The sequence below is a fragment of the Lonchura striata genome, chromosome 1 (assembly GCF_050655825.1).
Source record: "Lonchura striata isolate lonStrDom1 chromosome 1, ASM5065582v1, whole genome shotgun sequence".
Taxonomy (NCBI): domain Eukaryota; kingdom Metazoa; phylum Chordata; class Aves; order Passeriformes; family Estrildidae; genus Lonchura; species Lonchura striata.
In genome coordinates, this window is record NC_140703.1 from 91,057,696 (window position 1) to 91,083,886 (window position 26,191).

At 40.5% G+C, this 26,191-nt stretch overlaps 2 protein-coding genes across 3 annotated transcripts in view; both read left to right on the top strand.

The window, feature by feature from the left end:
• Positions 1-1,483, top strand: part of NCK2 (NCK adaptor protein 2) — an 83,017-nt gene extending 81,534 nt beyond the window's left edge. For both annotated transcript variants that reach the window (XM_021538106.4, XM_085583158.1), the window contains one exon: positions 111-1,483. In XM_021538106.4, the coding sequence (XP_021393781.1) occupies positions 111-305 (195 nt within the window). In that variant the 3' untranslated portion in view covers positions 306-1,483. The remainder of the gene's footprint in view (positions 1-110) is intronic.
• Positions 1,484-3,262: 1,779 nt separating this feature from the next.
• The window catches only part of ECRG4 (ECRG4 augurin precursor), a 67,857-nt gene continuing 44,928 nt past the window's right edge, over positions 3,263-26,191 (top strand). The window contains exon 1 of the mRNA XM_085583268.1: positions 3,263-13,991. The gene's annotated coding sequence lies outside the window, so the exon portion shown is untranslated. The remainder of the gene's footprint in view (positions 13,992-26,191) is intronic.

Genomic DNA, 26,191 nt, shown 5'->3' on the forward strand with positions numbered 1-26,191 from the left:
AAATTATTGTCAACTATATGACACAGTTTGTTCCTGAAACTGCAAAATTATGCTGTCATTTTGTTCTCTTCTATGTAATTTTTTCTTTCTTTCTAAATTCTTCTCAACAGCCCAGTGACTTCTCAGTATCTCTAAAGGCATCGGGGAAGAACAAACATTTCAAGGTGCAGCTCGTGGACAATGTCTATTGTATTGGGCAGCGACGATTTAATACGATGGATGAGTTGGTGGAACACTACAAAAAGGCTCCCATCTTCACCAGTGAACACGGGGAAAAGCTATATCTTGTGAAAGCACTTCAGTGACGTTGAAGATGGACTTGGCCACCTGGGCCTCTTATAACTTACAAGCCTTAGGTCCTAAATTCACTTTTATAGAGCAGAGCAATATCTGAAGCAAGCTTAAGGAATAGGCTCTTTCTAAAGTGTTTGCTCTGTCAGTTGCTGTTTGTCTTTTTTTTTTTTGTTTGCCTCTCTTTGTGTTCCAGTTTTGTTAACCTCTGACCACCTCTCTTCAGGTTGAGAGTTTCCCTTGGGTGGCCATGGCGAGCACTCACCTTCCCGGCAGAGTTCAAAACGCCCCTCTCCTGTGTACGTTTACATAGTTAGCTCAGATCAAGGAGGGGCGTTTTCAATTCAAACCAGTGTTAATCTGTTCAGACTGCTCATGCAGGCAGAACTCTCCATTCAGAGACATTGGGCACAGTTTGAATGCACTGAAGCTGCAGCTGCTTAAGTGAGAGAGAGTAGACATAACAGTTGTGGCTGTGAGTTCTGTAGCTATATCGCTTACCGAGTAGGATAATACAAAATCTCCTAGTTCCTAGAAGCACTCTTTACACTGTACTCTGCTGTTACATTGCCTCTCTGACTCTTCGTAAAGAGTACACTAATTAAAAGCATTTTGTAATAGTACTTCTTAAACTACTATGGTAAGATTGTAGTAAAAGAAAACTAGTGTATTTTGGTCTGTAATTGCAACAAAGAGAAATTTTATTTGAAAGTTGATTACTAGAGAAAGAATAATTGAATTGTAAAGGCTGAATGTTTTGGTAATCTACAACCAAATGTGCCATCCACATAATGCTTTTTCCTCTTGCCCTTCTGCTTGTTTGAATTAAACGATTATGTATTTAATTCTCAAAGTAATATGTATCTGTAGCTGATTGTTGACACTAATACAGAAGATTAATAAAAACTGATCTTGGGACAGGGTGGGGCGGGCTACCAACACTATATATATATTTGCTTTACGGAAAGAAATCTTCGGGTTTTACAGAGGATGGTGTGGTTGGTAGGAAGAGACGCACAGAATGTTTATGAAGAAAATGCATTTTTCTCTTTTCTTTACATTTAAACTCCTTTATGGTTTAAATATACAGTCTTTAGATGGCACATTCCTGAGATTGAAGAACGGATCATGAGATCTCAAAATCTTGCATACTCAGTTTTTTGGATATTGTAATAAAAAAGGTATTATGTCATGATGGAGTACTGGATTTATCCTTGGGTGGTAGTCCTGGTGTTATTTTAGCAAGGTGAAATAGAGTGAATAATGAATTTGTTTGTCTTGGAATTTTTGTGGTCTAAAAAGAAATCATCTGCGACTGCAGAGGACAGTTTTAATATGAGGCAGTGTCTAATGAGCTCTGTGTGTCTTGCTGTGATAATTAAGTCCATTCATAGCTTTAATGAAATCTGCAAGATGGACCTATTTCCTGGTACCTCTTTGCTATTAAAACACATTTCTTACCAATTCTGTGTTTCAGCCAGTAGTAGTGCAACTACCTCTGTGTATAACTCTAGAGTAGGTTAAGCAGATACTGCTCTGTCTGACCTGCTTTGAGGTAAATCATGCCACTGCCAGGAGAGTGCACTGGCACCTTTGCCAGTGAACTGCAGTCTTGCTCAGATCCAAGAGGCAGGTACAATTTCTGAAGTTCTATGCATGCACTATTTTTCCACCACTCTTGAAATCTTATTTCTGTGAGGTTTTCTGAATTGACAGCTTATATTGGAACTGAAAAATGTATTTTTCTGTATGTGCATTAACTGAAAATTGGGCAGTGATACTTACACTTGGTAAAGCTTAATGAAAGAAAGCAGTGATACAGAGCAACCCGAAATGTTCGTGCATTATCCTGAAGAGCACCTACCCACAGCTGTCTTCTAAGAAGATAGAAGTTTTCCTTAGGAAGTTGGTGAGAAGCACCAGTTGTTTACAACTTACCTACAGAAGGACTCCACACTGGGCTTCTTAAAACTTATGAGTGAATTCTGCGGAGAATGTAGGGATTTGCCTTCTAATACCTAGTTTTTTCTTTAGGTGAATCAAAGCATGTACTGGGTATGGCAATAATATTAAGAAAACTATATGTTGTATGAGCATTTTCAGGTTTGAGTGAATTGCTTTTCAGTCTTGTCTCTTGGTAGTATTTGCAAAAATTATATATGGGAATGGTTTACCTTTTCAGTAAACAGATTAATTACTGTTTCACGCCCTGTGTTCATTTTTTATGAAATATTCCCTACGTTTCTTGTTTCAGGAACCTTCATATGCCTCTTGCAATCTTTTTTCACTTTTTTCTAGAGTCCATTTTTACAAGCTCTCTTAGTTCCTAACTCCTTTCTAATCTTAGTAGCTTAGAACTAAATCAAATAGACATCTGAATGGTTTTACAATATACTTTATATTTTAATGGATTTATCAAATTTTCTTTGCTTGTTTTTGTTACCTCATCCTCTGTAAACAGCTTTTGTGTCTTGAGGTGTAAATTATAAAGTGCTTTGTTTTGGAAGCAGTTAGTTTATGACCTTTAAATTACTAGCTCGAGTAATTTATTTTCTTTTTTTTCAGGTGGGTCTTACTTTGGTTTTTTCCATGCTGTATTTTATCAGCATGCTTTGTGTTCAAAGGGCTCATTAATAGCTCTTCAGTTGTTCCCATCATTATTGAGATATGTTCATACAAATTTTGCCACCTTTTCCTGCCCTTTTGATCTCATTTGTTGGACTTGGCTTAAGCATTAATAATCTTCAGAACTATATGCTTCATAAAGAGCCAATAGATGTGAATTTATTGTTATTTTCCTATTTTATACTAGCCTTTCAATTATTTGACAAAAATCTCACCTTTATTTTTTGGCTACTTAGAGCCTCTTTGTCAAAGCTTGTGGTGGGGGTGGGATTTTTTTTTTTTAAATATGAGCCGAGTCATGGTGACTTGAATTTCTTTTCTTACACTATTCATTAAAGGCTCAAATAATTTCTGATGGAGTAGAAGTTGTGATTTTTCTTTATGGTGGTTAGTCTGGCTTTTGCCATCCTACCTGATCCATACAGGTGCATAAGTTGTACTTTTAAGTCCTATTCCTGTAAAGCTGTTTTCTTGCCTTGCTGGTGTCTTTGGAGAAATGTTAATGACTTGTGAATCCATAACAGTTGCTGTACTCTCCACACATTGGCATAAATTTTAGCTCTGGGAGCTTGATGACAAGCTCCCACTTATGTTATCTCGACTGTTTGTGGTATCACATATCAGGTGGGGACAAATTAGTAAAGGATTAAGATAAGAGAGCACTGAGAACATGCCAGGTAAACTCTCATGGACCTACTGTGTTATAAAGGGAAAGGATTTGCTTACTCTTTGCTTTTGAGGACAAAAAAGGCAATAAAGACATGCAATTGACTATTTAACGTCATTGACTGCATGAACAAACTCTGAAGTCCCACACTTGAATGGTTCTGCTTAGTGTTCTCCATTCAGATCTTCATGTTTCATTAATGTATATTAAATCCTAAAAGTTTACATCTGTTCCTCCAAACCTTTGTTGCAGCTTTTCTGTACTGTAAAGTTTGGTGTCTGGTTTTATGGTTTCACTATGGGGACATAGAGATCTTCCACACTTAGAACATAACTTCTGTTATAACACAAAGTTGAAGTACTTTCAAAATGCCACCGTACAATTTCACTTATAAAAATGAGTCAGATTTTTGCCTAAATTGTAAATAAAAAACTAGAAAATGGATTACAGGTCCTTTGAACTAGGTCTGACAATTTACTTGGCAGAAGCTACAAAATAACTAAGTTTTAATTTCTTCTTGGTCTTAAGATAGTTTAATTCAGTGCTTCAAAGGTAAATGAAACGTGGGCAATCTACAATCCGAATATGACAGGTTTTCTTTTCTTACTCCAGTGGGATGGGATGACTCATTTTTAAATGGAAACTTGTTAACATATAATAAGCTGTGAAAATGGTATTGCTGAAGTAACACTGATCTCTTAAAGTGCTCTAGGAACTGTGAACTTTCCTATTAATTTCTTTTTAGTACATTCAAAATTCACGGCCTTTTTTATGAAGTGGAAAAGTGCAAGCCAGCAAAAGCACAGCATGCACTGTCCTGAACAGCATTACCTGTGCCATGTGAATGAAAGGATGCAAGAAAATGCTGCCATTCATTCCCTGTTTTGACTAACAAGTAAATCAGTTGTGCAGTACTCTTCTAGAAAGTATACTGCAATTGCAGCCCAAATGTGCAACAGCTTTAGTATGTGATAACAAGGCCTAATGTATTTTCTTGTGCCAGTGTCTTGCAAGAGCACTGTGTTTTTTTTAGGTGGGCTTCCATGTTGTTCAATGCAGTTATAATTTGTTGGAGAAATCAACACATAATGCTTTTTGACTTAAATTGACTTAATGTGAAAAATAATTTATATACACTACACTTAAAACTGTAGTATTTTCTGGTCTTTTGTGTGCTGCTGGAACCCTATGCTGTTTTTTATTTTAAAATGTAATTTTTTTTTCTGGCATATTCTTAGTGTGTCTTTTCTTGTTAGAAAATAGAGTGTTGTTACTTGAACTATCTACCCAGGCTGATACAGAAGCTGACTAATAGAAGTGGTATGTAGCCATTGACACATTAGACAAGTATTTCCTTGCATTTTCTTTCCCATGTGGTAATATTAAATGGTTTAAGAGTGGGAGGTTAAACAAAAAGAAAGAAGAAAGAAGGCTAACTTGACAGATTATCTTAAGCAGTGGGAGTCCACAGTTTTGAGGAAAGAGCAACAGGTAAGAAATGTTCTTTTCTGTTTTCTTAAATGGATTTTGTTTGAAATTTAGCTTGACATCGTATGGCATTGAGTGCATGAAGTAATACAAAGATTAACAAATTAATGCTGATTTAGTACATTTTATTGAAGGAATGGGTGGATAAAGTTGCTGATATCAGTGTCAGTATAGAAAATAGTCATCTTAAAAAGGAGAGAACTTGGATTTTGGCGACTGCTGTTGGTAGTGGGGCAACAGGTAAGAAATGTTCTTTTCTGTTTTCTTAAATGGATTTTGTTTGAAATTTAGCTTGACATCATATGGCATTGAGTGCATGAAGTAATACAAAGATTAACAAATTAATGCTGATTTAGTACATTTTATTGAAGGAATGGGTGGATAAAGTTGTTGATATCAGTGTCAGTATAGAAAATAGTCATCTTAAAAAGGAGAGAACTTGGATTTTGGCGACTGCTGTTGGTAGTGGGGCTTTTTGTTTTGATTTTTGAGGTAAGATTTCAAAAGAGGTGCCTTACTCCAGTTTTCAAGCCAGATTTTGCTTCTAAGCTTCTTCCCAAAAAACATCTCTTGAGTGTGGGCCAGGCCACAGGGAATGTGTTAAGTGTTATTATTCTCCCACCTGTAATTGAATCTGGTGGTGAATGATGGACTACCTTTTTTTTTTTTAAATTTTGATCTCCATTAGATTGGATCATACATCTATATGGTAATTAATTAGTGGGTTCTGTGGGTTACTGACTGAGTTTTTCACCTGGGTTCAACTCTCTCAAGTTGAAATAAGCTTGATGAGTTTTTTTTTTTTAATTCCTTTTTATGTCACAGAACCAGTAGTGCATTCAGTGCAATTATAATTGGTAATGCAAAGAAGCCCTTCAGTTGTGGGCAGCTGGTATGTTTGGAATACTAAGTCCAGAGATGATGGTGATGATAATACAGCCATAAAGAATTGCAGGTAAGGGCACCAGCAGACAGAGAGAACAGGCTTTGGCATCATTAACCAAGTGTTTTCACTTTGTAGAATTAGGATGTTTATTTTAATTTGAATATATATAGCTAATTTATAGAAGTTAAGCTTAACCCTTTTTTTGGTGTACAGTGTGTTTCTATGTAAGTAAATTCGCAGGAATTAGTACTGCAGGAGAGGATGTGAATGTTGAGGCCCCAGGAAAATAAAGTGCTCTGGTGTTTATGACAGCTTTCCTAATGAAAATCCTTGCAGATTTATGTCCTGGTGAAAAGTGGGGTATTACTTCATGTTCTTTGATTTTGCACTGGCATTGGCCTGTCTTTGTGCTGCCACAACCTGTTTCCACCAGAGACAGGGCAACTGTGATTATATTAGAAGATATTTCCATAGTGTCAGGGCTCTTGTGCAGCTGGCTTGGGCTAAGCACAGAGTGCAGTAAGAGAAGCACAAGGTATTGACAAACCCACCAGGAATGGGTGGGTGCCACAGAGAACTCACTAAACCTAGTTATGTTTGTCCTTTGCCCTTACTAATTCAGCAGTTAATGCTGACATTATCAGTGTTGGATTTTTTGTGTTAATATATCTCAGGGTTTTTTACTTTGCTAACAGAGATCAGATGTGTCACTTCTCTGGCTTGTCTCTGTGTAATCATTCTGTTACAAAGTTCAGAGTGGTTTAAGAGAAATTATATCTTCATTTTAGCTGGCATTTCTGGTGCGGTGTGTAACTATACCTATGTCGTCAGCCTTCTGATGCTCTTTAATTAAAAATTAGAAGCCTGAGCATGTTTCAGAGGTTACCATTCTCAACTCAGTCCTTTGCCATTTGATGGACATTAGATTAGCAGTCATGGGCATTCCATATTGTTTAACAGTGGTGTTGGAGACTTGTCTCCTTAAACTAATATCAGATTTGTCTTTTTTTTTTTTTTTTCCTCCAGTATTTTTCCTTAGAAACACATGTGCATCTGTCTTTACAGTCTTTTTAGTTCCTGGAAAGTCTTCTGATCCTTGGCTGCTGTTCTGGAACTTTGTGGATCATTTGGAACAATGGCCTTTCCATCCAGTGCTCGCTTCTTGGGAAATAATATTCTTTATGATGAATTGCATTATCTTGTGTTGGGGAAATAAGAGCCAAAGGTGCTTTCCTACTTCATGAGAGTTCTGGAAAGCACTTTGTCCTAATAGAATGAACTCTGGCCATTCTTTAGAAAAGAAACAAAACAAAACAAAACAAAACAAAACAAAAAAAAAAAAAAAAAAAAAAAAAAAAAAAGAGGGAACAGGTTACCCTTCCGGTTTCAATCAAATGCTCCAAATGCTCTGTAAAAGCTTGTGAATCATTCTAAAACAAATAATGAGGAGCTCATTATATAATGCAATGTCAGGAACTACTTTGGTTACTTATGGAAGAAAGAGAAAGCTACTGCTTTCTTCAGCAATAGCAGAATGTTAATTCTGCAATAGTCTTAGAATTTCTGAAGAACAAACCTAACCACCTTGAGGAATATATCAAAAATCAAGCTATGCATATTACAGATCTGAATCTGAATCCCTACCTGAGGGTAGGGCACCACACAGTCATCTAGCTTGAATTTTTATTATTTTACTGTTAACTGCAATGATTTTACTTTTATGATGACTCAGATGAATAATTTTTCTTGTGTTTTTCATAGTGCAGTTGCATGTGGTCTGGCATAATTTTCATTGAAGCTGATTGAGCTTCCAGGAATCCTGCTTGTCCTTGCTTTATTCATCTGCATTGTCTTCTTGCCTCATTTGTGCTTGATCTACTCTGCTTTTTTGCTTTTCTCACCTCTTTTCTCTTGTGCCCTAGAGCTGCTTCAGGTTTTCATCTCCTTCTTCTTGTGTTCAAGTATTTCTACTCTCCCTTCATTTACAACCTTTAATATTGAGAGCCTGTCTAATGAAGAGGAATGATTGCTTTGTTCCACACTTCTCCCTTACACCCTCAGATTGCAGAGGAGCAGGCCCACTTCCCTGCATGGAGCTGTATTTTGCTGTGGGAACATCAGGGAACAGATAATCAAGCAAATAACTATATAGCCTGAGCAAACCTGTTCTTGCAGAAGTGGTTGTTGGACGGTGCAATGCCCACTTGAATCAGCAGCTTGACTTTGGAGCTTCAGTGCATGTGTTCTCACTGTGAAAGGTGCTCAAACATGCCAAGCATCTGCAATTCTGAAATGGGGAGTGGGAAAATACATGGCCAGTATTTCTGCATATTTACCACAAATGCCTCACAGCATGCTCATCAAAACGGGCAGTGAAATTCTTATGTTGGTATTTGGGAGTGTTGGCCCATCCCTTCTTTCTTCCTTGCTGAAGTTTCTTCTTGACCTGCTGGCTGGTATTTTCCAGCACTGAACAGAGAGAATAGCAAGGAATCCTCCAAGAGAGTTGCAATTCAGCAGTAGCAGCTTTTGAGATGTGATTTGCTTGGATGCATCGATCCATGTTTAGGCCGATAGATTGGAGTTGTTACACTGGCATATAACTATAACACGCTGTTCTAGCTGTAAATGCCAGTTTGTGCTGTTTATTGGGACTGTTACAATTATGGTGTGTGCTATAAAATCTTCATTCAAAACCTGATATCATAAACAAAGCCCTTTAATTGAAAAGAAAAAATAGCCTCCAGCCCACGTACAAAAGGAAGGAACAGCTCAAACTGAAAAGAGGAGCCAGAGTAATTGTTATGCACTGTACAGTGATGATGGAGAGCAGACAAAGAGCATACACCAAGGAGCCATGGAAATGAAGCAGCATGAAAGGACTGGTGACAGCACCACTGGGAGTGTGCTCACCCACACGAATGGAGTGATGTATGTGTTTGCACCAGTGAGCTGGAGTGGAGTTCAAAATGATTGCACAAGGCATTTGTTAAGGGACTGGGCTCAGCAGGCCCAGGCCAAAGGAACTTCAGTTTCACTCTAAAGAAGTTTGTGCTTTTTCTCTCAAGATACAGAGGCAGGATATAAATAGCAGTGGGCTTGAATAAGCAGTCGGCCTCTGCAGCAGGAAATGAAGACATCTAAGAAATCCCCTTTGTCCCAGATAGATGTTTACTTTCTCTCCATTAAAAGACTGCTTCAGATTTTAAGTGTTTTAGAACTAACTCAGTTCTCCATTCAGAATCTGTGCAAGCCTTTCCATAGCAGACTGGTCACCAGGGAAAGGGGTTTGATTACCCTTGAGCATGAGTGTAATTCACATTGTCCCAGACTGCACATGGTTGCCTCAATCCTTAGTGGTAAGGTATCCTTAATACCTTAGGAAGGGAGAACCAATGCTTCAACAATTTTAGTAGGGTACTAAATTGCATTAAAACTCCTCTGCTCTTCCTCCTTCCCCACCATACCTATGGCTTGGGGACACATGCTCTTTTGTCTTCTATGTTTTGCAGCCCTGATACTTGAGCAAGTCGTTGTAAGTCTGATACTTGGGAAAAAAAAAAAAAACCACCTTGAACTTCTCACACCAGCCTTTCCCACTGAACATGGAAAACATCTACACTTATGTAGTCATGCCAGGGAATCTCATTACCCACTGCCATAAGAAGAATGAGAGCAATGTGTTGCATGCCATCAGTACACAGAAAATACAGGATTGCTCCATCCCCGGTAGAACAGCAGTATGAGGCTATCTGTCAGTGCTAAGTCATTTCACATCAGCATGGATATGAGTTGAATTGGGAGCTGCTGATGCATAAAACTTGATGAGGAGAGGTAACATATAGTGTATGTCAATTCTGAATCATCTCTTTTTCAATGAGGAGGTCTTAATGTCTGTGCTGGCCCTCCTATTAATACAGTTGTAACAGTAGACTTACCAGTACACATACCTGAGGGGGATGCAAGGCCTTAAAAACACTGACTGACTGTGATGCTTGTTTTTAAAGCAAGAGAACATAATTGTTGCAAAAGCAGTGAATCTGAGCTAAAATACACTTTTCTAGTTAGTGATAATGGCTGACCTGGTCTCCTTGCTGGCTGCTCATCAGTCCTTGTGAGGCTTTGTGCTTTTGAATGGGATCCACCTCCTCCCAGTCAGTATGGGTGCAAGTGAGTTATGAACTCTTAACAGGGTGCTCTGAACTAATCCTCCCCTGGGCTTTCAGCTGCTGTGCTTCCCAGTCATGAAAGCCATCTTTTACTGGCCTGAGAAAGAAAACAGAGAGATTTTTCCAGAAGGTTTTATCTCTGTTGGCAGACATTAGAAAGAGCAGTCTTGAAATTAAGTCATGGTAAATTGTGATCTAGAGAGCTATAGATTTTTATGGTCATCTAAGATGATAGACAGGTACTGAAAAAAAGAGGAGAAGTTAATGAAGATGTTATTTTTCTCTGAATGTCATTGATCCTTCCTGTAATCCTTACCCTTTCCTTTCTTCCCCTAGAACTCAGGAAACTGGCCAGTCTTGCTACTATCTTCTGGTAAATGATTACACTCGCCACAAGTTTTGAATATATATATTTGTTAAGCAAGTATGACATACAGGCATATTTCAGCAAGATTTGTCTGTCATTATGTGAGCACAGGCAAAAATCACTGCTCCTCAGTGATGCTGCCTACACTGAGAAGTAATGTACACACATGTACATTATCTGGCACCCTGCTTGTTAGTTTGAGAATGCTTTTGTTTTTAATGGACAGTGGCCACAAACTGAGATGCAGAAAAAGGAAATTATTTTCAAAGAACCTCGCAACATTATGCAATAACCACAAAGAGCATCAATATTTACTTTACATGTTCTCTGAGGGCTTATACCAAGGCAGGCTGAATTTTAATGGAAAGATCAAAATGACTGGACTTGGCTTTGGATCAAACTCTAATACAATTCATTTCTTCCTGACTTCTGTTTGATATCAGGAGGTATTAAGGCACTTACACTTAAGATTTTAAGAGGCCTAATTTTAGAAGATATAGGGGATCAGAAATGTTAACTTGTATTCCAAAGCAGCTGAATAAATTATATATTTGTGTTTTCTAAACTATCTTGGGTGACGCATATTTACTTTACCAATCTTGCAAAAAATATAAAGAGTGAAGATAATGCCAAACCTGCAAAGAGAATACTATATGAAAGGGGATTTCATGCTTACTTCAGTATGAACTATTGCACTGTTCTTTATCTGAATCTGACTTCCTAAGTTTTCTGTTGTAGAATTACTGTGGCTTTTCTCAGATTTTCTGGTTATTAAAATTCAGCCCTCCAACCTCAGAGCTCCCTTGTCTAATGTTATTTGATCCTACCTAGGGAAATGTGTTTTAAGTGTTAAATATTTTTAATGGATAAAACCTTAATAGTAAGAATTTAAAGAATATTATAAGAATATTATACTTTGGAACTTAAAAACCTCAAGTTGGAGAAAAAAAATAATGTTATTTGTTTTCTCAGTTTATTTCACCTTTCAAATAATGTTCCAGTTCAAGGATTACTATGATACACTGTGTGTATGCACTTGGACCTTACATTCCTGTCCTATAGAGATTTTGCAAGTTTTCTTCATCTATAATAATCCAATATTAAAAATAAATTGTGGGTATCTCACAGAATTATGTAATCATTTTGTTTGGAAGGGACCTTAAATTTCATCTAGTTCCAACTCCCCTGCCATGGGCAGGGCCACCTTCTTTAGACCAGTTTGCACAAAACCCCATCCAACCTGGTTTTAGATAATTGCAGGGATGAGACATCCACAACTTCTCTGGGGAAACCTGTTGCAGTGCCTCACCACCTTCACAAGTAAATAATTTCTTCCTAATATCTAATCTAAATCTACCATCTTTCAGTTGATAGGCATTTCCCCCTTGTCCTGTCACTACATGCCCTTGTGAGAAGACCCTCTGCAGCTCTCTTGTAGCTCCCTTTAGGTACTGGAGGGAGCTATAATGTAGCTCCCCAGAGCCTTCTCTTCTTTCTCCAGGCTGAACAACCCAGATTCTCTCAGCCTGTTTGCCTAGGAGAGGTGTTGCAGCCCTCTGATTGTGTTTGCAGCCCTCCTCTGAACTCCGGTAGCTCCGCGTCTTTCCTGTGCTGGATGCAGCACTCCCGGCAGGGTCTCACTGGAGCAGAGTAGAGAGGCAGATCCCCTCCCTTGCCCTGCTGCCTACCCTGCTTTTGATACAGCCCAGAATCATCAGCTTTCTGAGCTGCAATGTGCATGTCACCCAGCCTGTGTTTGTGGAGAAGCATATATTCCTCCAGTCTTTTGGAATTACAGAGGAGACAGTGTCACATATCCCCAGTTTCAGGACTTTCCTTTGAGATCGTCACTTGTTGCACCATTGTAGTGAAAAATTTTTTCAGTCTATGAAAGAGCTTAAAAAATAGATTAGGAATGATTGCTTTCAATTCCTTTATCTCATGGATCTTCATGTTTATCTTTGTGGTGGTATAGCAATACAACACAACTGTAGCTGAAGTTTGACAGTTTGTTCCTCTTGAGCTCTCTTTCAGCTTCTCTGTAAGAAGAAGCTTTAAGCTTGCTGCTTAATGATGTTCCTTTCTTCTCTATTGCTTGGAACTGTCTAGCTTCACAAGCTTCATATTGCAGTCATCATTACAAAACGTTTAGTATTGGAGCTTGGGTACTTAAAAGAGCAGCGAGTTTCCAGGCAGAGATCAGATCCCGACAAGTGCTTTAGTTTGACAAGGATTTTAGTAGACAAGGATTCAGTGAGGTTACACCTGTTTATCTGCTGGTCCTTTCTTTTCTTTCTCTTGCTGCCATTTTCCCATGTCTTCAGTGATTCACAGCCTCCTACACTGCAGCCCGCTGGGACTGCCAGAGATGACTTTGTTATGAGTTGATGTTTCTTGAATGACCCAAGTTTTCCTTGTAATCTGATCCCATCAAGGGGATGCTGTTAGGCCTCTGGGATTTTCAGGAATGATTTGCATTGCACACACTTAAAGGAAGCTTGTTCAAAGTGACCTAAAAACTTTAAAGTCTCAAAGGAATCACCGTTTTTCAGTTCTGGGCTCAAAAACATGACTTCCTCAAATGCCTGTGCTCTTTTGCATGAGTGTGCTTGCTCCATGCTGAACTCTCCTTTTTGCTTTCCTCTAATCCTAAACTCCTCTGTGAAAGCAGGGTTACAGTCCTGCTTGGATGTGAGGCACCCATGTCAAATGGCCTCCTACAACCCCAATGCTTTCACTGTTGTGCCCTCCTCTTGTATCTTTGTGCTCAGTATGTGAGATTTTTCAGTCACATAGAAAGCAGAAAGCTCAGCCTTGGGCCCTACTTATGGAACACTGTTTTAAAAACCTCTACAAACTTCAGCTTGTCTTGAATGTGTAAAGGTCAATCCATCTCCTTAACAGATGGTATGTTTCCATTTTCTATTTATGAGAATAATGAATCACAAATATCATAAAATTACTTCTGTACACTGTATATATGCTTTGTAGATGCCCTCAAAAATAGAATTAAATAAGGAATTAGAAAAATTAAATGGTACTGTGCAAAACTTAAATGGTACTGTGCATTTTCTGCCATTGGCTTAGAGCTCCTGTTCTTCACATGCTTTGCAGCACTGAGAAGTATAAACACAGCTAGTCTCTCCTTTTTCAGCACTGCTTAGACAGTGTATCCCTCTGCTACTTGAATTTATTGCCAGAGTTGCCAAGTGGCAAATCAAATGGATTCATCACATGAATGGACCTTTGTTCATGTGGAATTGCTTTGGTGCTGCAAAACAGTTTCCTATAGGTCAGTGATTTGCTGTCATTCAGGTGCTCAGCAGTGTTATTCATCTTTTCTTTTTGCTGTTGATCAAGCCACACTTTAGGCTGTGAAGAAGGGTACAGAGGATATTCAATATAAATCTGAACTGTGCAATTCTCTCTGAAGGTACATGTTGTAAAGAAGGTGGGGAAATAATTCCCCTGCTGCTTCTGCCACAAGTGGAATTTAAGGTAAGCCAAGAAACTTCAGCTGATGCTCCATATTTTATTGTGTGTCAGGCAAGCCCAAAAAATTTCTTCATGAGGTCTGTGCACGCTCTTGACTGATGAAATATTTCACCCACTTTGGCAGTGGGAGGTTGTTTAATTAAAGGGAATAAGTAGCATGTACTGTATCAAACACTTTAATTTTGAAAACTTGGAAATGAGAATTAATAGATTCATGCAGAAGTGTGCTTACAGGGGATTAATGACTGTTGTTAAGCTGGTGATTATTCATTTCCATTTTGAATACGTTGGTCTGAGAATATTCTTGGGATCCAAAACATTTAAAAATGGAGACATGGGGCCTTGGGGGCAGGAACTCTGGGGCTGAAGTGTATTTCCCTTCAGTGCCACAGTGTTGAAACCCACTGGCTGATGCTTCAGATAGCTGTGACTGTCATTTCCATCCTTTGTATGGACTTGAAACTTTCTGCGCAGTTTTCAATAATGCCATAATCCTGAGGGTAAGGTTTAAAGGGAGCAGTGAAAATAAAGGTGTGGAATACTAGTAAAAGCCCAGTTTCATGCCACTGGTCGAGGGGAACCACAGGGGAGGTTTGTGAGATGTTCACATGGGATGTGTGCTATCACTGGCATCCACAGTCCCCCAACAATCTTTGAGGCTTGAATCAGACCTAGTTTGGCCTGGGTTATCAGTGCAACCTGTTTTCTCCCATCTTGCTCCATCCAGAATAAAAGAAACTGCTTCACAGTTCTAGGACTGGGATTTAAAACAAATGGGCAGTATTAAGAGTAAGTATTAGGAGTAAGCCCTTTTTCAAAAGGTGTCATGTGGCATGGTATTTAAATAAAAACTGATCATAGGGAAGAACAAGAGAAAGTGGAGGTACATAAGTGTGAGTATTTCATACAGCAAGCATGGGGTGGGGGATGAGTAAGAGAAATCAGGATGAGGAATGCATCTCCACATATTCACACAGAAAGGGAAGAGCATTAAATCAGGTCTATTGATTGGCACTGATACAAAAATAATGCTTTTCTCTTAAGCAAAACTCTGCTGTCACAGCTTTTTGGTTACTGATGTGTGCTCCCAACAAAAGACATTACCTTAATACAGAGAGGTCGCTGTGAGCTGTAGGCACAACTGAGGCTGTGGCATATTCTCAAGCATGGTTACACAGATTTTTTTTTTCTAGTGCATTTTTACATCTGTCTTTTTCTCTCCTGAATGCTTCTGTTGATAGACTTTCTCAATTGTTATTGCTCAGATTAAGTGGTAGGAGGAGGGAAGAGTGAAAACCTGAATGTTTATAATGTCCCCTCACTGTTGCAATATCATTATTGACAAGTGACATCAACACAGGATTAGAGAAGCACAGAAATAGTACATGAGGGGTTAAAAAGACAATGTAAATGGCTGTGAAACATCATCTTCCCTTTCTCAAATAAAATGCTCTCATCCACTAACTCATCTATCTCAGTCCTCATTAAAGGTAGTGGGAGCCCTTCCATTAACTTAAAAGGATATTGGATCAACCCCAGATCCTCCGTGCTGGGTGCAACGGGCACAGTTGTTAAGCTCGGAGGTGAGCAGAGGGAATTTTATGACTGAAGAGACAGTGTGAAATTTCAGCCCTCTTGAATCCACTGGTGATACTCCCATTAACTTCATTAGTGCTGGGATTTTGCCACTACACTCAGCACAGAGTGAAATCAGTGTGTCAAGAGACAGCAGGATGTTTGACAACAGAGATGCTAGCTGTGTTTTATCTGTGGCTGGAATGCTGAACTGCTTTCTCTGTTAAAGTTTTATGCTGCCATTTTAGTGGCAGTAGGAGAATTGAGCCTGACTGCAGCTGCCAGTCTTGTATGGAGGGAAATTCCAGCATGGCACCTGGCATGGGCTTTCCTTCAGAAATGTTCCCTTGGGAGATTTCCAGTTTATCCAGAGGTGGCTGTATCTTATATGCAGCAGATAACTGGAATATAGTACACTTCCATCTAGCAGCAGAGACCAAACCCATAATCCCTTCCCAGGCAGAAGAAAGCATAAAGCTAGGGTTCAAATAAAAATTGGGAATTTGGAAGAAAAGAAGCTTCTTGGAAAGTAATGATCTGTACCCATCCAGCTGTGCTGTCTGCAGGAAAATTATATATTTTTGAATTAGAAAGAGATGCATGTGTGTAAGAAGGAGGAAAAAATGATTGAAAACACGTGAGAATGGGAAGGATTTTCACCCCACTCTCCCTGAATCTGAAAAGAAAGATGTCCATTATAATAATTGCAGTGTAAGCCTCAGAAATATGCTGCAGTGTGAGGCCAGATCCATCCCTGGAGGGCTTGCAGGCAGAGATTAATATAAAAAAGTCACAGCAGTTCAGGGATAGGTCAATACAATGATTTCAGTTTTTAAGCAGCTAGTACAGGGTTTCTAGAAAAGGCCAGAAATCTTATTTCCCTTCAGCAATTGTAGTTGAACTCAAAGGCTCTTGAAACACCGGTTGCTTTCCAAGATGTTGGTGGTTATCAGTATCTAATTGTAGCTTGTTTCCCAACCTGGGGCTGCCTTTGAAGTATCACCACTGAGAACTGCTCTGTGCTCCTCTCTGCCCTAGCCTATTCCCTGAGCAGGCTCTGAATGAAAGGGTTTGTTGTAGGCATGTGCTTCACCTTTTACTTCTACGTGCTGTTGACTGGTATTAGCAGTACCTTCCTCAAAAGAGATGAGGATGATAACAAGGTGGTGCTTAACTGAGGCCCCTGAAAGGACCTCACTGGCTTTAGGCTCTGTCTGCAGCCACCAAAGGTCTGTCCCTGGGGAGAACACGTAGGTGCTGCATTGTAGTGCCTGCATTTAGATGTGCAGCCTGTAAGTCTGACTCCTCCTGGGATTAAATGGTTCATTCTTTCAAATACTATCTTGTTGGTAATGCCAGCATGTCATTACTGTAGTGAATCATTAAATGGGGAACATTTTTCCTGACTACTTTTCTGTGTGGTAATGTTAAGTGGTCCCCCATTCCTGCCTCCAACACCCACCCTCCACTCCCCCCACATCCATTTCTCTTTCTGGAGCATTCAGGGTGCATGACTTCATCTGCTTGATTATCTCCAGCCTTGGGAATGCTGGCTTTGTCTCTGAAACCCCCAGAATGTGCTGAGCAAACACCGCTCCCAGTCAGGCTGCATCAGGGCTGGCAGTTAAAGCCTCCCATGCAAGAAAACTTGCTAGGAGCTGCTTTCCGATGAGATCATCTTTAATGATAGGGGGTTGTCTTATTCTGGTGAGCTGGATTGTACACGAGGGCAGTATCAGGGCCAAATAAAAGAGCTGTTGTTTCTGAATGTTTTTGTAGCTTTCTAGGATTGCATTTTTGCACAAAAGTAGGCATTCATTCTTAGTTACGTTGCAGTTTCATCTTTCTTACTGACAATGTGGTTTCTGTCATTGGCAGCAGTGCCAGTAAAATCTGTGCCAGTAAAACCTACAATAGATTTTTAAATTGTAATTGGGGAGGGAGTGTTTTTTCTCTGAGAGGCATGAAGAGCTGTATTCTGATGATGCAAACTTCTTGAGAACTGTGCTGTTCACTCAAGTCTGTCTGGCTATAGAGCATTGCTTTCCTTGTGCATTAAGCAGTGGGGGTAGGCTGAAGCAATGGAAAGGGAAGGATTGCTGTCAGGTATCTAATGGGAGCCATTTCATGGGAACTCCCATGACTGGAGTGCAGGATCTCTCTGTGCAGCATCTCCAACTTCTGAAGGGGTGTATTTACTGACAGATGCTCTGATGTGAAGAACAGGAAATTAGGATGGGTCAGATATTACTTGGATACAAGGAAGAATATTATGTTTCCATGTTAGCTGATAATATCTAAGCTATTCAAATGCAGTCTTTTTATGGTCTGCAGATATCTCCTGCCCTCCATGAGAAAGATAAGTTTTTAGAGCTTGCTCAGAACTCAAGCTGCAGCATTACATTGTCAGAAGTGATCCAAAGGAGGGGAGGTAGTGTGTGAAAAGAAATGGACAATGTGAGTTGCATGCCCTGACCTGGCAGTCTGGGAAGGCGCATCTTGACATCTTGCATTTCCTCCTTGAATATTCAAGAAATGTGCGCCTGCCAGTGTTTTTACACAGCAGAGGCAAATAATGCAGATGGCAATTGCAACCACTGTTCAAATCTTAGTCAAGCATGTGCTTATTAGTTTGAACAGTGTCAAGGTCCCAGCTTTCTCCCTGTCAGGCAGTACAACCCCCGCAGGTTTAGGAGCTGCCAGTGCATGTGAGGACATTTGCTGTTTTCTGTCACTGTTCTTGCATGTATATGAAGTTGAGTGTTACCCTGGTGTTACAGTGATTGCTTCCAGCACAGTTTTTTGGGGGAAATAAATAATGCCAGTCAAATTAGGAAGTGATCCAATATCTTGCTCATAACCCAAATTAAGCAAAACAAAGCTTGTATTTTATTCTGGTTTAGAAGAGGTTTAACTCTTTGGCATGAAGCCCTCTATACTCTCTTCTAGTCCATCACACAAGCATCAAAAAAATTGTTATAGTTTGGTTAGAAATGCTTAAAGATGTTCTAGAAAAGTGCTTATTCTCACTAAGCTGAGAAGATAACTTGTTCAGAGCTGAAACCAGCTTTCAGAAGCTTTGCAAGTGGAAGCTTTGACTGTCCAGCCAAGAAGCAGACTCAGTTTTGATTGTTTCTATTAAGATTAATTCTCAAGACAGTGTTAGTATTAATATACAGTTTTGCATGGCCTAACAAATAGAAGATATAGCTTTATCACAGATGATGAAATTGAAGTCTTTTCCATTGAGATAGAAGCTAAAAAAGTTTACTGTGGACTGCTGACTCTGAACATTTTAGAATTCTTAAATCCAACAAATTTGTATCCATGAAATTTTAAAGACCTGGTGATAGTAGCTTAGTTGATCTCTGTATGTGGATTTTTAGTCTGTAAGTGGAAAAAGGTGTGCAGCTAACAGGCCATGAAAATTGAGGGCTGGTGCTAAGTATAGGTCTATCAGCTTGACATTGATCCAAAGCAAAAAAATGGAACTACTGAAATTGGAGTTCTTTATTAACAAATAAAGGGAACAGCACTTCGTTAGCATATCTACCTGAGTCTAAGGAAAATGGATCTTATCAAATCAGCCCAATGTATTTTACTTTACCAAGAGTACAGGCTTGCCTGACAAAAGTTGTGGCAGTCACCCAAGTAGGCCTTCTTCACATCTTGAACAGAGAGAAAATGAGGAGTGTCCAACAGAAAGTGGTTTTGATCCTGATGGATCTCCAGGTGGAGATGGATGGAGGGAATCATCTCTGAGCTGTTGCTGTATATCATAGGTCTCCTTATGGGTCATTTGCTGGCTTTTTACTATTTAACACTTGTGTCAGTAGCTTGCTAGAATACATGAAATGATTGCTGCCACTGTTTGTAGATGTGCAGGCAGGCCAGACACAACTGAAGGAACAACTAAGTCAGCTCACTGTTAAGAGCCACCCACATTATTTGATAAACTGTGACAACATAAGAAGCACTCATGTATTATTTGCCTGTACAGGGTCTAACTCCAGACCGCAGGTCTTGAAGGGGTCTGAGGCTTTGGTCCAGCAGAGCAGCGACCAGGAGGCCCTGGGGGATGGAAAAGGGAGCATAAATCCCAACACCCTGCCAGGCTGTGGAGTTTGATAAGGCACCATTGTGGATGTGGAAGGAAACATTAGAAAACTAAACTCAGTACTGGTAAAAAGGAAGTGGGTTGTTTACAAAGTCACTGTACGTTGGATAAAATCCACTTTTGTACAGAGGGCTAGCACAGATGATATCAGGGCTTGGAATGAGATTTTCATCTTGGTCTGCCTTTCAGTGCAGAGGTGGAGTTTACCCTCAGTGTGTTATTGTGCTACATCAGGATTTAAATTCCTTTTTTGCTTTTTTCTGGCAAACATTTAGGTAAATGTTGCATTAAGTAGACACTTCTTTTTAATAACATTGACATTTATCTCGCTTTTCTCCTGACATTTTTAGCATCCTCACAGATACCTGAATAGCTATTCCTGTTCTAAAATTTGCAGCAATTAATTGCTTTTCTGCTTATCTGTGGGAGCAGCTATCAGCAAAGAGAAAGGGAGGCACTCTAGTTTCACATCCTTTGATTAAAAGTAAATTGAAATAATTAAAGGTGTGGTATTTAATGTAGAGGCGTTAGGGCTGAAAACCAGCATCTTGATACCTGCTGAGAAATACCTTACTCCACAAATAATCTCTGTTCTAGTAACTCCTGCCATGGCTGAGGCTAGCATTGGAATGGAGCCCACAGTAATTACTGTTTTGAGACAAAGGGGACGTTTTCTGTTCACCCAGAAATAAATCACTTTGATTGCTTTTCTCCTATGGCAGAGTGCTGTATGTATAATTTAAGATGTACAGTGCAGCAGTGGAGCCTTTTAGAGCTGGATCATCCCCCTGGTCAGCAGTAAGAAAGCTGATGCAAGTGATGGGTGAGCAGATAAACACTAACAGTTTTGGGAGCTGGCAAGTGCCAAGGATGCTACACATACAGCTAAGAGCACTGCATGTGTTTCAGTCTCTGGTATCAGCCTGTCTGGAGGTGAGACCCAGCTTGCCCATGTGTGGCTGAGCTGCAGGAATGTCTCAGGATTGTTCCTGGGGGATTGTCTGAGTGGAATTGCAGTCACGTCAAGAAAACCAGTCCATCGTGTCAAGTGCTAATAATTAAGTAGTTCTGTAAACACATTTTATGAACAAGTATAATCAGTTTGGTTCTCTTAACAGGCTGGTATATGATGACTCTGGAGAGCCTTGGAACAGCTTTAGGAAGGGGAGGCAAGGCAGAGCATCATCCCCTCTGAGAGAGTATTTGCTGAAAGTGTGGGGCTTTCTTGTAGCTGCTCCATGCACAGCTGGGGGCTGACCTCACAAACACAGGGTTGTTTGTTGTTGTAGTAACCAGCCACCTGGGAAAGGCTTCTAAAACCAGTTCTTTTTTATTACTTGGTGAGCACTCAAAACAATTATAACTATGGCAGAAATTGTGATGGGCTTGTATCAATTTCCTTTTGACAGTTGTCCTTTCTTTACTTTGGGGTCTGAGATGTTTTTGGAATACCAGGATCTTTGTCCCTCTCTTCCATGGCTCCAGCTCATCTCCAGGCTGTGAAATCAGCTTCAGTCTCTCTGTGTGAGAGACACATACTGTCTCATCCTGGTGAAGTTGTTGAACTTTTAGCCAGTTCTGTAGTCAAACAGTCCCTTCTCACAGTGCCATGAAAGCACATCTTGCTCTACATGTCCCCAGTTTGTGTACTGGAGGCACAGCAAGAACTGGAGGAATTGCCTCTGCCAGCAGCCACCCACCTCTTCCAGAACTTTCCACCTGAGCAGGCAGTTCTTGGTGCTTGATGTCATCCCTGCTCTGGCTGAGAGGAGAGATGAACAGTGAACATCAAGGTTCTGTGTCACAGAGCATCTGGCAAAGTCAGTGAACCTGGAGTTGATACCATGCTTTGTCTTCAGGCTCAGCTGAAAGGCTGACACAGAAATTTTAGTAAAACATGTTAAATAGGCACCCAGAACCTGCTACAGACAAGATCACTTGATTGTCTTGCATGTGTTCATCTGAAAAAGCAAATATATGTAGTTTGCATGTCTAATGCAACTAGAAGAGACAGAAAAAGATCAGAGAAGAGATTGTTCTATTTCATTTCTAGTCATTCTACTTCTGTGTAAAATCATTGTGATTGTGATTGAGGCATTCTTATTATAATTTTGCAGACACTTGTTTGTAATGGGAGACATTGCCATGTGGTATTCTTACACCCCCGTTTTGTTTCATCCTTTATGAAATCTTGTGTTTTCAGTTCTGAGTAAATTAAAGGAGTTGGACTGGCAGTTCCAGATGTAGATGCTGTCTGTTCATAAAGCAGATCATGTACAATAGCAGAATTAAACTGCCAGTGTAGGTGTGCTTGAGCACCTCTGATTTGCTCTGAAGAAACCTCCATGCCAGCAGAGAAAGTGAACAATTTTGTTTTCAACACAAGCATGAACTTTCATGATGCAGAAGTTATGCAGCTGACTCAAGTAAACTGACTGGTGGTATTGCTGCTCTTCCATCCATGTCACTAATTACTGATTATGAAACCCCGCCTCTTTACTCCTGTTGATAGCAGGTTTCACACCTTCTGCTTCAGCAACCTGTTTGCTGAGAAAATGTCCTATTGTCTAATCTCGAGCCTGGTGGTTTTTCCCTACATTTTCTTTTTAATTGCATTTAAAAGAAAAAATAGTAGATGGGGGAGAACTTGGATCCTAACAATGTTATTTAAGCAATGAATCCAACTTGGAGGCTAAACCAGACCTTTTGCTTTTGAATCACTCCATGGGTGGTGCTGCTTCTGTAAAAGCACAAGGTGCCCTTACTACATTTGTGATTCAAAATAATTTCCAGCAATATGAGTGCAGATGGAGCCAATAATTGGTGCTTGTTTCTAGGCTCTTTCTACCTTCTCATGGAGGAAAAAAAGGTCATTCTGATGCTCTTTTGAAGCTGAACGCAATGCAAAAATCAGGCAGACCTTTCATCTTCCTCTCTCCTGATGCTTACCATCTTCTCTGTTGAAGCATGGTGGCAGTGGCATGTGTCTGGCATATGAATCAAGTCTCCTGCACACAGGGCTGGAGACAGACCATGGCTTTCTCTGTGGAAGGTGCCAACAAGTACTTGTCCCAGCCCCAAACTGGGGAACAACCAGTTTCCATGAGGTCTGCACCTATTCCTTTTGCAGGCCTGGATCCCCATCTCTCTCTGGTCCCAGGCAGAATTTGGGGTGGGCTGTGTTCACACAGGGACAACAGCACCAGGGCGAATGGCCCTTGCCTGCACCAGTTGCTATTAAAACACAGGGGAGGCTCCTTTTGCAGAGCCTAACAGGAGATGTTTCAATCTCTTCTAACTGAGCAGTGCTGCAATACAAAATGCTGTTTGAAAATCAGCGTTCCTTTGTATGCAGCTCTTCTCTTCACCTCTCTCACCATGACCAAGGCAAGGAGCTGAATAACAAGCTCTGCAGCATCTGGGTAATGCCTGACAGCAGGCCACGCTCACAAAGGGCCAAAGTTTGGTCTAGACTGGGGAGCGGGCGTGGGGAAAACCATCTCCTTTCAGGAAACCTGGCAGCTCCAACAGACTGACACAGTTCCTCTGCCCCTCATCAGACCATGGTTAGCCACTGGTCTGGCACACCAGCAGCATGCTCTCCACACCCACCCTCTCTCTGCCAGGCACAGTCTGTCCCTCTGTGCTGACCGCTGGAAAAGCTTGTAGGGGTTATGGAACAAAGGTTTGCCTGTCCAGCTGGTGAAGCAAGAAGTGCTCGCTCTTGGATAGAAATGACAACAGTTTTTTTTTTTAAACCAAATTATTTATTTGAATAGATGAAGCAATAACTGTGCCCTGTATTCAGAGTAATTTAAAACCAAATTAATGCCATGCACTCATAAACCAAGGCATAGGGAGGCAAGTAAATCCTTCTTCCTAGTCTCAGTGGAGTTGCTTTTGCCCTGCAGCACAGGAGAAGGGCTCATGCATGCTTAAAATGCCACGTATGGGTTACAGAGCCTGTGCTGCTGTTCAGATGACACCACTGGCAAGCATAGTTTTCTTCTCTCTCAACCTAGTAATGTGTGTGCCCTCTCATTATCATACCCATTTTATTTTAATAGGGAGCAGGCTACACCAGCAGCATATCAATTTGTTTCACAGGGTTCTTCCTCATCTCAGGATGATCATTAGGAAAAAAGCTGGGGTTGGATTGACACATGGGAAGTTGTTATACTAAAACTGGAGTGCATGAGGAGTATGGCCTAGCCCATCTCCATTCAAAGGTAATGATGCTCTTGGTTTTCTAGGATTTTTGGGATGGAAAAAGTCAAGGCTGGAAGCAGCAATGCTGCTCTTTGCAGCTGGAGGTGCAGGGAGGGGTTTTCTGCTCCATTACGTACCATCTGCTGTTGGGCTGCTGGAGAAGCTGGCAAGTAGCTCCAGATAACCACCTGGGTAGGGCATTTTTCAGAAACTACCTCTGGGATTGTCCTCAACCCAAAGACCCATTAAAATCAGTGTTAGACTGATGAACAGGGATTTTTGCTCATTGCCATAAAGGCTGAAATGACTGGATAGAGAAAGTTATCTGTTTCCAGTGCTCCTTGAGCAGATATTTCTGCCCAGGATAACACCTCTCTGGGGGCGGAGAATGAATGGAAAATAGTTATAGGCAGCTCCAAGGGAAGGCAAAAATGAAAGCAATTTAATCATAAGGTAAGTGTTTATGTTGCAGAAATAACTAATCAGTATTTAGTAATAAAGGTCTTAGGATATGAAACAGAAAAGTGAAATATTTTATGTGTGGAAGTACTTTTGGTAGATTCTGAATACTAGATTGTATACAGGAGTAAATTTATACCATTAGTTCTGTGCAGAAAAAAAGAGATTTTTGTAAGGGAAACAGTAGCAGGACATTGTCTCGTAGAAAGAGAAGGGCTTTCTCTCATCTTATATTTAGATCCAGAAAGTTTTAGGTTTTTTTCTGTTAGTATCTTGACCAAAACCCCCAACATTTTTTTTTAATGCATACTCTGAATGCTTCTTTGCACTGTACTGCAAAGAGTAGGGGCAAGTGAATGAAGCAGACCGTTAGGGAAAGCACAAAAATTATTGTACAAAGAGAGATTGTTTAGATATCTTTATTTAGCAAGAGAAGCACATTGCCAATAGGAAGGAGGAAAATGGAGACTCAGCTGTGTTTACCAAGGCAACAGAAATTTTCCTGAAGTGAGGCCAACTTTGATATAAGCTATTAATTTTGCTTGATTTTTGCAGGGCTACTTCTGAATAGGACTTGAATGTCATGTTTTTATGTGAGGGCATAAACATCTTTCTTTCATTTTATGTTAGTTTTGCATCTACGTTTCTAAAAACTGATGGCTGGTCTGGCACTAGAAGGCTCGTAGCTGAGCTTGTAGCATGACCTGAAACAAATTTTACCCTGTGTACTTCTGGGAAAGGCTGGGATCCTTGTGGCACCAAAACAGGCTCTTGAAACAAAGCCAAGTGCATTGTGTTAATCCTGTATTTTTTGCCCTTCTTCCATCTCAGCAAGGTTTTTCCTTGTGGCCCCGATCCAACAAGCCGTTTAACTGTGTGCAGGTGCAGCCCAGGATGGGACCTCCTGGCACGTCTCACTGTATGCTGAGCTGTATTTTCTATGAAAAAAAACAAGGCAACTGCTGGGGTCACCTGCCCCTGCCAGCCCCAGTCTTTGTTAGTGCTGAGGCATCTTCCCAGAGCACCAAGGTCAAGGGTGACAAGCCAGGAAATACCAAGTGAAGGTACAAATCCCTACATTTCACTGCTGACCTTCAAAGATGGGTGCAGCTGCCAGGATTTACCTGCAGCATTCTGGCTTTGTCCATGAGAGCAGCTTTTCTGGGCAGCACAGCAGGCTGTGTCTGGGGCTCACTGCTCCCTGAGCACACTTGTCTGAGCACAGGTTGGCTCGTCATGCAGGGCCACCTGCAGCTCTTGCACCACTAGTGATCCACGTTGTGCCAATTGTCAGTGGCAGTGCAGGTGGTGATGTCCTGGAGATTGCCATCTGTGAAACACTAAAGGAGGGTGGACATTTTTCTACAGGGTTTCCTATGGATCACATTTTTTTAGTGTTCCTTAGGCACAGCTATTACTTGGTGGTTTTGATACCAGCAAACCTATGAGCTGTCAAGTCTATTCCTGCCTTCATCCTGCCTCAGATAAGTGCCAGGCATGAGTGCCAGTACATGAATGTCCTTTCTCATCCCACTAGGCCACTCACACTCCTGACCCACAGACCATAAGCCAAGTTTTGTTCTTTGGCCCCTTTTCTACTGCAGATGTGAGAAGGAGCTCTGAGTGATCTCCTGTATCTCACACCTGCACTGATAACTACCTTTCCCCATTAACAGGAGCCCTCAGCCTTCTCTTCCCCACTGATACTTTCCTCACAATTTCACCCTATTATTCCCTCATTTTCCCATTGTTTCTGCCAAGAATAATTTCTTTAAGTATTTTTTAGATTTCTCACTGGACTCAAGTTGCAGTGCTTCAGAGTGAGCTTGCCCCTCCCCATCAC